This window comes from Neofelis nebulosa, chromosome 5 (assembly GCF_028018385.1).
Source record: "Neofelis nebulosa isolate mNeoNeb1 chromosome 5, mNeoNeb1.pri, whole genome shotgun sequence".
NCBI classification, from domain to species: domain Eukaryota; kingdom Metazoa; phylum Chordata; class Mammalia; order Carnivora; family Felidae; genus Neofelis; species Neofelis nebulosa.
Window position 1 is genome coordinate 77,865,563 of NC_080786.1, and position 14,619 is coordinate 77,880,181.

Consider the following 14,619-nt stretch of genomic DNA (forward strand, 5'->3'; position numbering starts at 1 on the left):
CTACTTTGGATTCTGCGTTTCCCTCTCTCTGCCCCTCCCCCACTCACACTCTGTCTCTCAAAAATCAATAAACATTAAAAAATTAAAAAAAAAGATGCAAGGGGGCCACAGCTAAGGAATGCAGGCAACTTCTAGATACAAGAAAAGGTAAGGAAATGATTCTCCCCTTAGAGCCTCCAGGAAGGAATGTAGCCCTGATGATGCCTTGAGTTTAGCCCAGTGAGACCTACTTCAGGTTTCTGACCTCCAGCACTTAATATAATATGTTGTTTTAAGCCACAAAAATTGTGGTAATTTGCTACAGCATCCAAGGAAACAAATATAGTATTACATTCCAATTTTACAGGTGAGTAGACTGAGGCTTAGATGAGCAACTTGATTGAAGTCACATGTAATTCCAGCATTTATATCCAGATTGTTTGACAATAGCACCTGCACGCTTCGGCACTTGGCCCCACTGGAGCCCCAGATGTTTGTCCAGCACCTGCCTGAACATTTAATACCTGAAAATGCACTCCCTGGTGGTCCCCTGCACTTGAGGATGGTTCTAACTGGTAGAACTGATGTCCTATGTTTGGTGCTTAAAGTGGTCTTTCTAGTTATTTCCCCCATTGATCTATCATGCAAAATAACCTAATTCCTCCTTCATGAGAAATACTTTTTTAAATATTTGAGGTCAATAATCACTTCTCCCGAAGTCATCTCTTCTTTGGATGAAATAATCCCAGATTTAGCCTTTCCTTATAAGACATTAAATTCCAGCACTTTCCTGACCTCTTCCCTCTGGAAAGCACCCAGACTGTCAACACCCATTTGAGGACCTAGCCAGTTCTTACCTTGCTTTGAATTTGTGTGCTTTGATTTTCTTCCATGAGGTTATCACTCTGACCTTAACCCTTCTGAACTTGAGTATGTATCACATCTTGAGCTCTTTGATAGAAATATTTCTAAAAATCAATCAATCAATCAATACTGATAATTTTCGGATTATCTGGCCTAAAGACTTGAAAACATAGCCTGCTTTCAAGTTCCTTTTGATATTATCACAAACTGATTCCACTCTTTGTTGACATGAATCATACCTTTCTTGTTTTAGCCTAGCAAGGGCTAGAAGAAAATGCCTGTTAAGCTATAATAAGGAACTGTTCTGGCAAAGCAGCAACTTTGTAAGGAGCCTCGAGATATCATAGGCTGCTCCTGTGTATCAGTCTGAGAAGTTGTGCTATCTGTTCCAATGCACGGGGGAGACAGGAGGAAAATGAAGGAAATGTGAAGATTCAATGTGATTTCATCAGATTATTTAAAATACTGTGAATTTTTTTAGGGCAGAGAGACCTGCTCACAAATATTCATAACAGCCTCCTCGAATCTTTGACCATTCACAGCTCTAAATGACCCATGTTGCTATTCCCTTGTTTCTGCAAAGAATCAAGGGCTGACTGTAAACAAATAAGACAGCCAAAAAACAAACAAACAAAAACCCCAAAACCAAACCAAATCCAAACCCTGAACTTACGCAACTGCATAATGACAAATGCTTGGTGAAAAAAACATGAACCCATATTTCACTCATTTCACTCCCTGCGTCTCTTCCAAGGAAGGGTGTGGGGAGGGTGGGGAATAAAACATTTTTGTGGGCTAGTATATAAACATTCCAGTAATTAAGTACGCTGCTCTGTCAGAACTGACTTGAAGAGTCAAAGGCACTTGAACACAAGACACAAGGTTTGCATTTCCTTTATAAATACTTATGGGAGTAAGAATAAAAATAGACATGCCACAATCAACTTCATTTGGGGCTTTTCTGAATTCCAAATGTTTGAAAAAATCGTGTGATATATTGAGGGAAACAGGTGCAGACAGTTTGAACCTCCAGGTACTTAGGGCAGGTCTCTCTTGGGGTGCCAAGTAGTAGATAAGGAGGAGCAAAACCAAATTCAGGGCACAGAATGAAGCCGCCAATGGTGAGGATTTTCCACGCTGCTGTGTCACTGCTGTTGTACCTTTATGCTTTGGGAAAGTCAAACATCTGGGCTGTAACACTGGGCTACCTCACAGGGCTCCTGGAAAGAATAACTTAGAATGGTTTCATTTTTTAGCTAAAAAAAGAAAATCTTATGTAAATGGTGATACAGTCTATGCTTGTGACTACAGAGCATACTACAGGTATTCAAGAGAGGAGGCCCTTTCATTTCCAGAATTGTATGATTTGAGCTTTGCCTGCCTCTATTTTCCCTCCCACAGAATATCTCTGTTAAATCCAAAGTAGGAGAAGAGGTGCTCAGTGGGTGAGGCAAGAGTCAGCATGAATGGAGGATCATCACGTCTCCAGTGTCTGACTGCCCTTGGCCAACCCCCTACCCACCAATGGTGCACTCCATGGTTCCAGCTGGTAAGCCCTAGGTATCCATGGAGTCCATGGCACCTGCAACTTCCCCTTACTCACTCCCACCCTGTTTCTGCTGTCACCATGTCAGCTGGGGTCCGTGACCCCGGTCTTGATCCTGTCTCTAGCCTGAACTTGGAATCTCTGGTATTCAGACCCCACACCTCTGCCTCTTGAACCTCATGGAGCCTGTAAAGGGAATTTTCTCTACAGATCCAATCCTATAGAACCCAAATCAATCCTGGGCAATTGATGCCATCCTCCCATCACCTAGGAGGGGGATTTGGACAGATTCGATGTATCACAGATGGGGTCTCCTCCAACTTTTAGTTGGCCTCCAACTTTTCAGTTCAAGGGCCATTCCAATAAAGCAAAGACCACTGATCGAATCCCACTAGCCACTGTATCAGAAAAGCCTTTTATTGGCAATTTATGGCGATGCTTTCCTCATGCTTGTCATTCAACAATTTTCAATAACATGTTTATTGATTACCTACTGTGTGCCATGAACTTACACATGATCTCATTATGCTTACAGCAAACTTGCAAGATTTTCAGGGGAGGAAGCAAAGGATTAAAGAGATTAAGTAACTTGCCCAAGGTCACACAGCTAGTAAGTGCCAGGGCCAAGTTTTGATGCCAATGTAGACTATACCCTGCTGCCTCATTCTATAAATATCTGTTAAGTGCTTAGTTATTTGCAAGATGTATTTCCAACCTCTTAAGGTCTCAGGCTACATTAGGGCTTCTGAGGGAACCCCTCATCAACTACTCCATGGGCCTGGTTCCAAGAAAGCTAACACTCCAGAATCTATTAATTACCCGAGGGCTTTTGGGAAAGGTGGTCAGCTTTTGGTAGGAATGAAGCACTGTTTCGGCCCCTTTGAAGGGCCTAACAGGAAATATCTTGCTTCAGCCTAAACTGCTGAGGGACATATTCAAGTGGATGGCACTCAACAGGTTTGGAATAACACATTCCTCAAGTGCTCTGAGTTTCTGACCAACAACGAAAAAATTCCACCGTTAGACTTCTCTTTCTGGATGCTCAACCACAGTGACATCGCAATTTGGTAGCTTTCATGTATATATCATATGTACACACATATAAAATGCCTCACAGAGAGTTAATCCAGAAACTTCATGGAGGACTGGTTCTTGGATGTCAGGAAGACTTTAGTGGTATCATCAGCTCATCTGCTAATACTGACTACTGCCTGATTGAGGTACTGATAATCCCTTTCCTACTCCCTAGTTGAAGCCCTCTTTCCCCCATTCTTTTACCTTTATTGCAAACTTCCCCCATCCCTGTGAGTCCTAGCAAATGTGAGGTTTACTGAAGAAATAAATTCTTCTCTCCTTGCCAGGGCCAGCTCATGGGAGTGAAATCTGCATAGCTGCAAGGAGCCCCACACTTAGAAGGGCTCTGTACTTGTTTTAATTAATGCTCTGCTGTCACTGACTTGGAATTCTTAATAATTTTGAACAAGGGATCCTGTATTTAACATTGCACTGGGTCACACAAATCACATAATCGGTCCTGTTCTGTGCTGTGGACATTGAGATAGGGAGAAGGGTCATACCACATAAGTTAAGAATGGATGGTGTACCTGTTGTCCCCTTTGGAACTCAGCAGGCATTTTCCCACGAGAGGCAATCCTCAGGTGGATAGAGTTGATAAAAGCTCTACCCTCCTTACCCTAATATTTTCATCTCTAAAATGGGGATAGCAGCACTTAATTTGCATGTTATTCTGTTGAGTTGGATCATGCATATAGTACCCATCAGAGTGTTTGATATTTGATAAATGAAATCCATGGGAGATATCAGGTACAGAAAACAGAGTTTGAACTCTGGAGGAGCTAACTTAGAATTGCATCAGCTCTGGCGCTTAAAAAGATGCATGATTTGGAGCGCCTGGGTGGCTCAGTTAGTTAAGTGTCTGACTTTGGCTCAGGTCATGATTTCATGGTTTGTGAGTTCAAGCCCCACAGTGGGCTCTCTGCTGTCAGCACAGAGCTGGCTTTGGATCCTCTGTCTCCCTATCTCTGCCCCTCTCCTTCTCAAGAATAAATAAACATTGGGGCACCTGGGTGGCTCAGTCGGTTAAGCGTCCAACTTCGGCTCAGGTCACGATCTTATGGTTTGTGAGTTCGAGCCCCGCATCGCGTCAGGCTCCGTGCTGACGGCTCAGAGCCTGGAGCCTGCTTCAGATTCTGTGTCTCATTCTCTCTCTGCCCCTCCCCCACTTGTGTTCTGCCTCTCTCCATCTCTCAAAAGTAAGTAAATGTAAAAAAAGTTTTTTAAAATAATAAATAAACATTTATTAAAAAAAAAAAAAAAGATGTGACTTCAGGTGGGTGGCTTCTCCCAGCCTCAGTGTCTTTATCTGTAAAATGCCTTAATCTAATATTTGCCTTGTAGGGTGATCATGGGATTTCAGTAATCTAATCTATTTAAAGAGCCTAGTTTATCACCTGGCACCTGGTAAGAGCTCAAAAAATAGTTGGTTTGGTTCCCTTATAACACCATTTCTGTACTCTAAATTCATTTACAGGTGATGTAGGGATACAACCATTAATTAGTGTCTTATACTATCCAAATTCTTTTATGCTATGTGACCTACAAAATGGGACCTCCTTGTATGTGAAAATCACTTTGTAAAAAATATTTGAAGATTATTCTTCCTTCTTTGCTAGACTGTGAATTCCCTGAAGGCAAGAACCGGGTCTTATTTACCCTTGTAGCCTAGAACACCTTCTAACACATGTTAGAATCCTCATTTAAATCAAATCTGTCTTCTGTATGTGTATGCCAACTACAAGATGATAATTTTCATAATATTCCTAAGTTAACAATTAATTATTAGCCTGTCGATGATTAGGATGTACAGTGTACCAAATACAGCTCCATCTCTGCCGTTAAAGGCTTTTCTTTTCCTTGCCCATCACACATGGCTCATGTTCTTGCATCCTTGGGTCTGGTTCTTGCTCCGTTAACAAAGCTATTTCCAAGAGGGACATAACTCCGTTTTGTACAACCAGCTACCTTCTCTGGCAACAACCTGTGGGGAGAAGCCACTGGAGGAAGAATTTCCTAAAACCCCAACCAAAACTCAACCCCCCTTTAAGATTCAAAGAAGCCTCAGAATGGTGACTTTTAGCCATTTGAAGGCTATGGGTCCCTGTGAGAGCCTTCTCATTGTTATGGACTTTCTCTCCTGAAAATTGTACTCAATGTCTTACATATAATTTCAAAGTGTTTTCAGAGCTCCTGCAGCCTTTGTACCTCAGGTTAAAAATTCTTGTGAGAAGAAAACTGAATGAGCAATGTGAAAAATTCGAGCTTCCTGATAAATGCTAGCCCTGTTCAAAACACACTGCCAAGTTCAAAACAAAACAAAGCAAAACAAAACAAGTTACAACACCCTAGATTGAACCTCAGGGTTATCCCTGAGGGCCCAGTCCTGCACCTTAATGGTAAGGGCATCCAGCCAAGCAGTGACTACTCTCTGGAAAACCTAAGTTCAGCCGAGTAAAATGAAGCCTTGTTTGATAATATCGTTTACATTTCCAAATCCCGGGTATCAAGCTTTCTTCCTATCCCTTGTGGCCCTTCCTAAGTTTAGCCGCTGGTGTAATGGGGTAACCATGGCAACAACCACCTGCCTATTTAAAACCATCTCCAAAGCTAAATAAGGAAGCCTGGGGAAAATGGCTGCTCGCCTGCCTCTCAGTGGACAAACTGGGCACTCCTGAGTATTTTCAACATGAGCAAGCAGGCACGGGAGAAGCAGCATGGACTCAAAGTTCTTACTGGGAAGGGTTCTAGGACCTGTGAAACAGGGCCCACCTCTATGCCACTATGTTTCTGCTTACTTGCAGATACATAGATTTGCACACAAATCTGGGTGCCTGGCATCCCAGGCCACCACACCACCTTGACCTCGACCAGGGCAAGGGTGTGCACCTCACTACAGAGTAGTCTTATTAATGGAACTGGGGGAGTGGGAAGGAAAAACGGTCACCAGATCACCAGGAAATGTGCAATTACAACTGTTTTTTCTCCCCTGATAGAAGTATCTTCCTAATTGTGTTAATCATGTGAATAACTGAAGATGACTCTATTTATGTCATATGTTGACCTATTGATTTCTGGGATATGGAGAAACTTCTCCCTCCCTCTGCTTCCTCACTCTCTACAAACTATAGGGGCTTTTGCTTCTTCCCTGCCAAGAGACCAGCACAGCTTGCTCTACCCCAAGCATTCTGCCTTCTCTCACTCCTTGTTATCTTTTTGTACATTTGGTTCTTTTGGCCTGGACAGCCCTTCTCTTTTTTGTCCACCTGGCAAATACATCCTTGTTTTCTGGTCTTTGCATCTGTATGGTTGGAAGCCCCACCACACCAAATTCCGTGCCCTTACTTTGTGTTCCTTCCCATAGGTTACCTCGATTCATATCACTTAACACAAGTCACTATGCATGTCTGCAGCACTGGATGGTCAGTCCCTACACATGGCTCTCCAAAACACCTACAGAACAGTGCCTGGCATAGAGTATATTTTCAAAAGCTAGTGTTGAATGGATGCATGAACAGAGCCCTTATGGATTTCACAAGCATATGGCATCTTAACAAGTACATGTGTATGACTATGCATAAGGATACCCCTGTGAAAAGAGGACCCAAAAAGTCTACAGTGGACAGAAGAGAAAGAAGATTTAGTGTGGATGTGAGAGTGACACAGAAGGTCAGTTGATCTGTGAGTCTGTGTTTGCAATAAGAGTGGGGCTGGACCCACTCTTAACAATCACCTGTTAATAGTGATTTGTGAGTTGGGCACAAGCTGTGTGAGACAGCCAGATGGAATATTCCTGGGACAGAATGCCCACCCTAAGGAGACGATGAGTTCAGCTATTGGATCCCACAGATCACTTTTCCTGAAGCTGAAGTATGTTACATTAAAGACTTTCTTTTTCCCAGTTAACCTCCCAGGCATTGAGGTCAGGGGAAAGGAGTAGGGATGAAAATCGTGGCGCTCTTTGGGGGTGTGAGGCTTTAAATAGATGTCTTCAGACAAGGCTGGGCCTCTGCTGTGAAGAGGATCCTATCTGCTAACTAAGTCACTCCCTTCAGGCTCAGTCTGCATTCTTCCTACCCACCTGCTTGAGGGTGGGATGGGATCCAATGGTTATCTTGAAATGGCACAACAAAGAGGAAAAAAGATGGAGAACCAAAGAGAAGAAATAAAGAAGGAAGAATGGAGAAAGGTATTGCAACAATCCCAGCGGTAGCTATATGCCAGTCAAACTCACTTCTTGCAAATTCGCTCCTGCCAGCAAGAAGGGCTTAGTTTTGTTTGCAAAAGATCTGGTTTTCTCTCTTCTTGTATTTTTGGACCTAACATCCAGGCTACACACAGGGTGCACAGGCTGAGGCTGGAATGTGCTGGGCTCCAGGTCTCACAGCGCCAGCAGGGGCCTCCCTCTGCTGCCCCCTGCTGTCAGGAGACGCAGAGGCGCCGTCCTCCCGGCCCTCCGGGCTCCCTCCCTTTGAGACCGAGAGAAGCTGAGGCCCCTGCCCTTCTGCTTGCCCCTCCCCAGAGAAATTCCAGGGGGCTGGGGCTGCAGGAGCTTTCCGTCTAGAGAAAGCAGCCAAGCCCCCGAAGAGGGTTCCAGTTAGCCAAGAGCAGATCCCCACCCCTCAAGGCGGGCACGCCACGCCCTCCTTGCCAGCCCCGCAATCCCTCCCTCTGCACAGCATCCTCTGGGAGGGGAGGGCAGGTTTCTGACAGTGTTTTCTGCTTGGAAATGGAAACCCTCCTTCCGGCGACGGCAACGTGGCAGGAAAGCGAAGTCCTTGGGCGGCCAGGCCAAGAACGTTTGGGTGAGAGCAGGTGGAGGCCTCTGTCTGGCCAGCGCCTCCAGGGGAGGGGAGGGGCCAGCGGGCAGTGCAGCCGGGGATGCAGCCTTAGGGCACTCTTACCTGCTGTTGAATTTTTCAGGGTGCTTCTCTCTCATCACGTGGAATCTGTGTGCAATGGAAGCATCCTGAAAGGGAAAGAGAGGAAAGCAGACACCTGGTTAGTGGTCATGACCCTGCAATGCGGAAAGGAAAGGAAGCACACAGGGTCTCACTAAAATCCCCCAAACCTGAGAGTCCATGTCAGAGAGCAGAACATGAGGCTCCCACAAAGGGTGAACACCAGGTCCAAGGTTAGGGGCTAAAGCCACCAATGCTTGTAGAGCCTATGTCAGGTGACTCCTTGCAGCTTCCCCTCTCTGCCACAGTTCAGGGTGAATGAAGGGGACAGCCGCTGCCCTTTGAGGAGAGGGAGGGTGTCTGGGTGTGGGGGCAGCTGCAGTGCAGAAGCCCGCGTGTGGAGCTGAGTGTGAATTTCTGGAAATGCCTTGCCATATTAACTCTTTTAAAAAAATACTTTTTATTTTGGAATATTTTAAGACTCACAAGAAGTTGCAAAAATAGTACAGAGAGTTCCTGTATCCCTTTCACCCAGCTTCCCCCAATAACATCTTATGTAACTACAGTACATTGTCAAAACCAGAAAACTGACGTCGGTAGGTGCTGTTATATATTAACTCTAATCATCCATATCAGTAGAAATAATTAGTGGCATTGAATAACAGGCTTCGTGGATAATAAAAATATGTTTAAACTTCTGGCTTCTGTTTCTTGATCTCCACAGAAAGGACTTTCCCCAAGGTCAAGAGGAGTCTCACTACCACACTCGATGGACACTTTGCTGTCCTCCTATTTGCACACGCCTTTGCTTTGCTACTGGCCACCTGCACCTCAGAGCTCAGTTAGGAAGACTCCCATGATGCCATGCTTCCAGGCTCTCCATCCCCTGACCAGAACTTCTCAACCCTGAGTCCATCTGCGGCCTACATTCATGGGCCATCTCGAGTTCTCATGCTTGTTTTTAGCATCTCTGATCCCTAGAACCAACCCTGAGCTTCGGACCTAAAATTGAGCTCATCTTTCCACCTCACACTTGGTCTTTCACCCTCATTAAGAGTCTCATCTTCCCGCAGGAGAATGTGTTCCGCCCCTTCGCCACTCAGTCCTCGTGTGAACACGCTGGGTGCAGGCGGTGGGCTTTAGAAATAAACAGGCGAATTGGGCTGGGGTGGCGAGTGACACAGAAACAAGGGAGCTGACTCAGACACGTGCAGGAAAAACGCTACAGAAACTCATTTACTGGACCGCGTGGCTAAAACAGAACTGAAATTCCATTTCAGTGGATGTGTATTAATTCCGTTTCTTGATGCAGACTCACAAAAGATAATTTCTGACTGTTGTCATTATTCTTTTCACATCAGGAGGTAGAGTTCAGTGAAGAAGCTTTTTTGGAGCATGCGCTGTGTGTGGTGAAGAAACTACAGGCTAATGGTGAAGGCAGAAAGTCCAGAAGCAAGTTAGGGGGCAAAGAGGGGCTTCTGTAATACTTAGCAGAGGAGCCCAGCCAGCTAGGAGCCCACTACAGAGGCAAGTTGAAGATACGGGCTTGGTTTGTGGTTGGCAAACACTGCCTGCTGAAATAATGTTCTGGGAATTTAACATTCAAGCTCTAGTTATGGTTTCGTTTTTCCTTTAAGTCCCATGGAGGGTTGCAGGTCCTGGTTAGGCACCCACTGTGGACACAAGGTGGGCGATGCACAAAGGCCCTGAAGCGTCTATCCCCGGGGTGGGGGGTGGGGGGCGGCCTGTGCTCCTCCCCCAGGCAGCAAGGGCTTCGCTCTCCCTCCCGCGCTCTGAGCAAGTTTGTGAACACCCTGAATAAGATTCATGTGACATCTGTCAAATGCTTCTCTGGGATTCAAGAAAACATTTCATCTACTTGTGTTCCTTTGAAGCACTAATTTTCTTCTGTCAGGAAAAAAGAAAAGAAAGAAGGAAAATGAAAGAAAAAAGCCATCACATGTTGCCTGGCATGATTTGTACTTCACGACCCCCGCACCCCCCACCCCCTCCAACCCTCTGCCAGGACTGTTGTGACTGGCTCCTGATTTTCTTATTCTCCAGAATCTGTGCACAGGCTTCCTACTCTCTGCATAGTTCTGATTATTCGGAGTTGTTTTTTTTTTTTTTTTAACTATGTTTTGCAAAGCTGCTTTTCACAGAGACCAGCCTTTACCATATTATTAGTTAAGCATGTGGTTCCAATATAATCGCTTGACAAATACACAGAGTAGCAGGGGAAAGCTGAGCAGTTCCTTTGCTGTTCAGTCTTGAAAAGGCCATGCTAATAAAGACTCTGACTCTGACCATGTTTCTCTACTTGGAGATTTACCTGTGCCTTCTGTTGAGTTCTGTGCCGGGCACTGAGCTGGGTGTATTTACATTCAATCGTGATTTCTTTTAAATTTTGGAAGCCAGTGCTACAATGAGTCAAACCCTTTCTTGGTAATAATGACAGCAAAATGAGACTTCTGTTCTGAAGGGACAAGGGGACCAGCATTGCAATGATGGCATTTCTGAAGGCCACACGCTCTGGGGGCCTTTCTACGAAGTTTTGGGTACAGAAAAGAAGATGGGTAGTGCTTTCCTGAGCTAAAACTAAAAATCCAAAAGATTTTTGCGCCCCTTCCAAATATAAGCAGCAGTCATTTGGACTCTGAGACATTTGGATGTCTGGGCCAGTGCTGTCCAAAAGAAATAAATAGAAAATTTCCCAGTAGCCACATTAAAAAAGTGAAAAGAAAAGGGTGAAATTAATTTTAATGATATATTTCATCAACAAATATTATCACAGCAACATGTAGTTAATATAAAAATTATTGAGATATTGGGACACTCGAGTCGGTTAAGTGTCTGACTCTTGATTTCAGCTCAGATCAGGATCTCACAGTGCATGAGTTCGAGCCCCACATCAGGCTCTGTGCCGACAGCGCAGATCCTGCTTGGGATTCTTCCTCTCTCTCTGTCCTTCCCCTGCCTGTACTCTCTCAAAATAAATAAACAAAACCTTAAAAAATGGAGATATTTAAAATTCTTTCCTACTACATTTTTGAAATTTGGTGTATGTTTTGTATTTATAGCATCTCTCAACTTAGACTAGGACCATTGCAAGCACACCATTGCCTCATGTGGCTGACGGCTACCATACCGGACAAATGTAGGTCTAAGTCACTTTGGCAGCTTACGTTGATAAAAAGACAAAGAAGATAATAAAAACACATGATTTGGAACCTGGATTGTTCTGAAAACTTACGGCAGGTTGGGGGATGAAAAAGAGTGCAGACCCCTTGTCCAAGACATCTCTCAGTGAGTCCCGTTGTCTTAGTACCTGCATGGCTCTCACAGGTGACAGACAAGAACATGACACTGAGGAAACCCAAAAAGTTGCAGGGAAAATGATAACGTTTTGGTAAATTCCCCAATGGGGAGGAGGCTCATCATGGTGGAGACTTAGCTGGTGAAGCCTGAGAAATACAATCTGGAAGGTGGAAGATGGTGTGTGGGTTAGCGTGATGCCTGTGGCCTCTCCTTGGCCCCTGGGTTCCCCTAGCATCAGAAATAGATTTCATTGAATCAAGGGATTAGCTGTTCACTCCTCCTGTTAAGGCCCAGTGAAAGCAGAGCCTTTGAGGTATTTGGAGTTACACATACCCCAGGCATTATTTCACAGTCCCCAACTTCCTGTCACTGATACCTGGCCATCCTGACATTTCTGCAAATCCAAAAATAAAGACCAGGGACGAGGAGGCCAGAGAAGCCAGAGGAAGTAGCAGCCTGAATGACTATGTTTAAAATCTCCTGCCAATGGATGTTATCAGTTAGGGGGACTGAGAGGGCCAACTATCCCAGTTCTTCACTGGGAGTGGGCTGGCATGTAAGTAGGTGATAGAAATGTGGTGGCACTGAGGTCACAGTCACTCTCTAGATGGGCCAGGAGAGTGTGTGTCCTGTTTATCCCTCCATGTACTACATGGATTCTGTTGGCACCAAGGGGACCAGGTAAACTTGTCAGGGCAAAATCTTTACCACCTGGGGCCACCACAGCAGCAGTCATTGTCATTGCCTTCATACACACAAGGCAACAGACATCTGTTATCAGTTAAGATATTCCAGGTCCTTCAAAAGAGGCAAAGACTTTGCAAGGCTCTCTTTGCCAAAGGAATCTGACTCTAATTATCACAAGGAAGTAAACTGTGGGTTGGTTTACATACCTACTTCTCCTCTTACAAAGTTTGGGAAGTCAAACAGGGAGGAAGAGCTTCTGCAAATGTCAGCTCCAGATTCTGTTAGGGTTGCGTGTTGGCTACTTGTTTTCTCAAGAATTTCCCTTTCCAACTTTTAAAGAGCGAGCATACAAACCCAGCAGACATTTTATTGAGAGAAGCCTAAGGGTATACCAAGGAGATAAAAAACAGTCCTGGTTCCTCACTGCTTCGCAATAGAATGTTAAATACGCACAGGCTAAAGGTGTATGAAAACAATCATGAGAAAGATACTGTGAAGTTCTTTATAACTTGAAAGATGAACGGATTGGATTATTATAAGTCAGCCCCAGGCAAAGAAATACCCTGCCCACTGAGTGTGATGGAGAATCTGTTTGTATGCATTTCCTTGGAGGACAATGAGATGGTCTTCTTTTCCTTCCTCCTGTCCCTCAACTTCCTTCCTTCCTACTTATTTGTAAGAATGAATTAAAACCATCATCATCATGGCTCTTGGGATTACAGCTAGGTTATCTAGTTAATGTAGGGTTGTTTATTCCTTTTTGGTGTGTTTATCCATCTGGTCAGGAAATACTAAGTGAGTGAAATTTTTTGCATATGGCACCGTGTAGAGACAGACCAAGAGGTATCAGGAATCATGTTTTGGCAGCCAGAGTTGAGTGTGTTAAGAAAGAGAAGATGTGGGGCTAAAGACTCTGAAGGCAGCCATGGCTGTAAGCTGCCATCTAGAAGTTTCTAGGCAGGGCACCCAGCCCTGCAGCCCTGCTACTCAGCTCTCCCGTTTGTCTGGCTGCTTATAGAGGCTGGGTCCCCTCCTTTCTATCATTTTTCCCCTTCATCTAGCTCAGTTCCGGTTTCTGCTCCTGTGTAGGTCCACTTCCTTTGGCCATTCTTCTCTGTTCTGATGGGGTGTCTCCACTCAATGAAGACTTTGTTGGGACCATCCACATCAGAATTCTCTCAGAGGCCTGTTAAAAATGCCAACTCGAAGACCTGGCTCAAACCAACCAAATCAGAATACAAACTAGGATCTGTCATGGGGGCGGAATTTACATTTCTGACAAAGGGCACTGGTGAGCCCTCACACATTGGATATTGAGACTCCCCCCACGGTGTTGCTGTGAGGGGAAGCATTTGAAGACAGAGGGGGCTGTGCAGAGGCCCCATGGCTCGTGGTCCACAGCTCAGTGAGCTCTGGTGCTCGACACTCACTCATGGTTCCAGCTCCACTCACCAGCTGCTACCTGTCTCCTTATTGTTCTAAGCTACAGTTCCTCCTGACAAAGTGCCAAAGGATAATGCCTATACCTACCAACAGGGAGCTGTACCTGCCATGCAGTAGGCACTCAATACCTGTTAGCAAGCTATGCCCTGGTTACTACAGGAAAAAGACACAAGTGTTGGTGAAACTGTAATGATGGGAAGCCCACACTCCAGAAGGCTCCTGAACGCCAGATCTGTCAGGCAGGTCCCACTGGCAACAGCTGAAGGCTGTGTGTTCCCACTGGGGGAAGTGGCGCCTGAGCTGGTGGTCCACAAAGGAGAGAGGCCTTTAAGCCAAGAAAAGGAGCGAGGGGTCCGCCTAGGTCACTGAGGGGACAGCTGGAAGAGGCCTAGGGAAAGGTGTCTCCCCCGCCTGATGCCAGGAGAACTGTGGAGATAAACCCGATTGGGGCACAGAGCCCCCTTAATATGCTGCCAGTCCAATCATCCATCCTCTCAGACCCTGACCGTGGGTACAGTGATACCTCTGTCTTCTGTTGTAGTCACAGAAAACTAGTGCTGACTTAGGAGTCAGAAAATGAAAGCAAACCCCTCCATTTGACTCTGTGTTTCCTCACCCACAAAATGGAGAGAATACTGCCCTTCAGTGTAGTTGTAAAAATAAAAAAAATTTATAAATATGGTAAATTTGAAATCCAGTAAATACAACATATTTTAAAACATCCTTCCCTCTGCCGTGGCTCCTCTCTTAGTCTTTTTTTTAAAATTTTTTTACATTTATTTATTTTTGAGAGATAGAGTGAGACAA

General features: G+C 44.9%; 1 protein-coding gene across 6 annotated transcripts in view; it reads right to left on the minus strand.

The window, feature by feature from the left end:
• Positions 1–14,619, minus strand: part of DGKG (diacylglycerol kinase gamma) — a 203,024-nt gene that overhangs the window by 76,995 nt on the left and 111,410 nt on the right. For all 6 annotated transcript variants that reach the window (XM_058730764.1, XM_058730765.1, XM_058730763.1 and 3 more), the window contains one exon: positions 8,368–8,432. In XM_058730764.1, the coding sequence (XP_058586747.1) occupies positions 8,368–8,432 (65 nt within the window). The remainder of the gene's footprint in view (positions 1–8,367; positions 8,433–14,619) is intronic.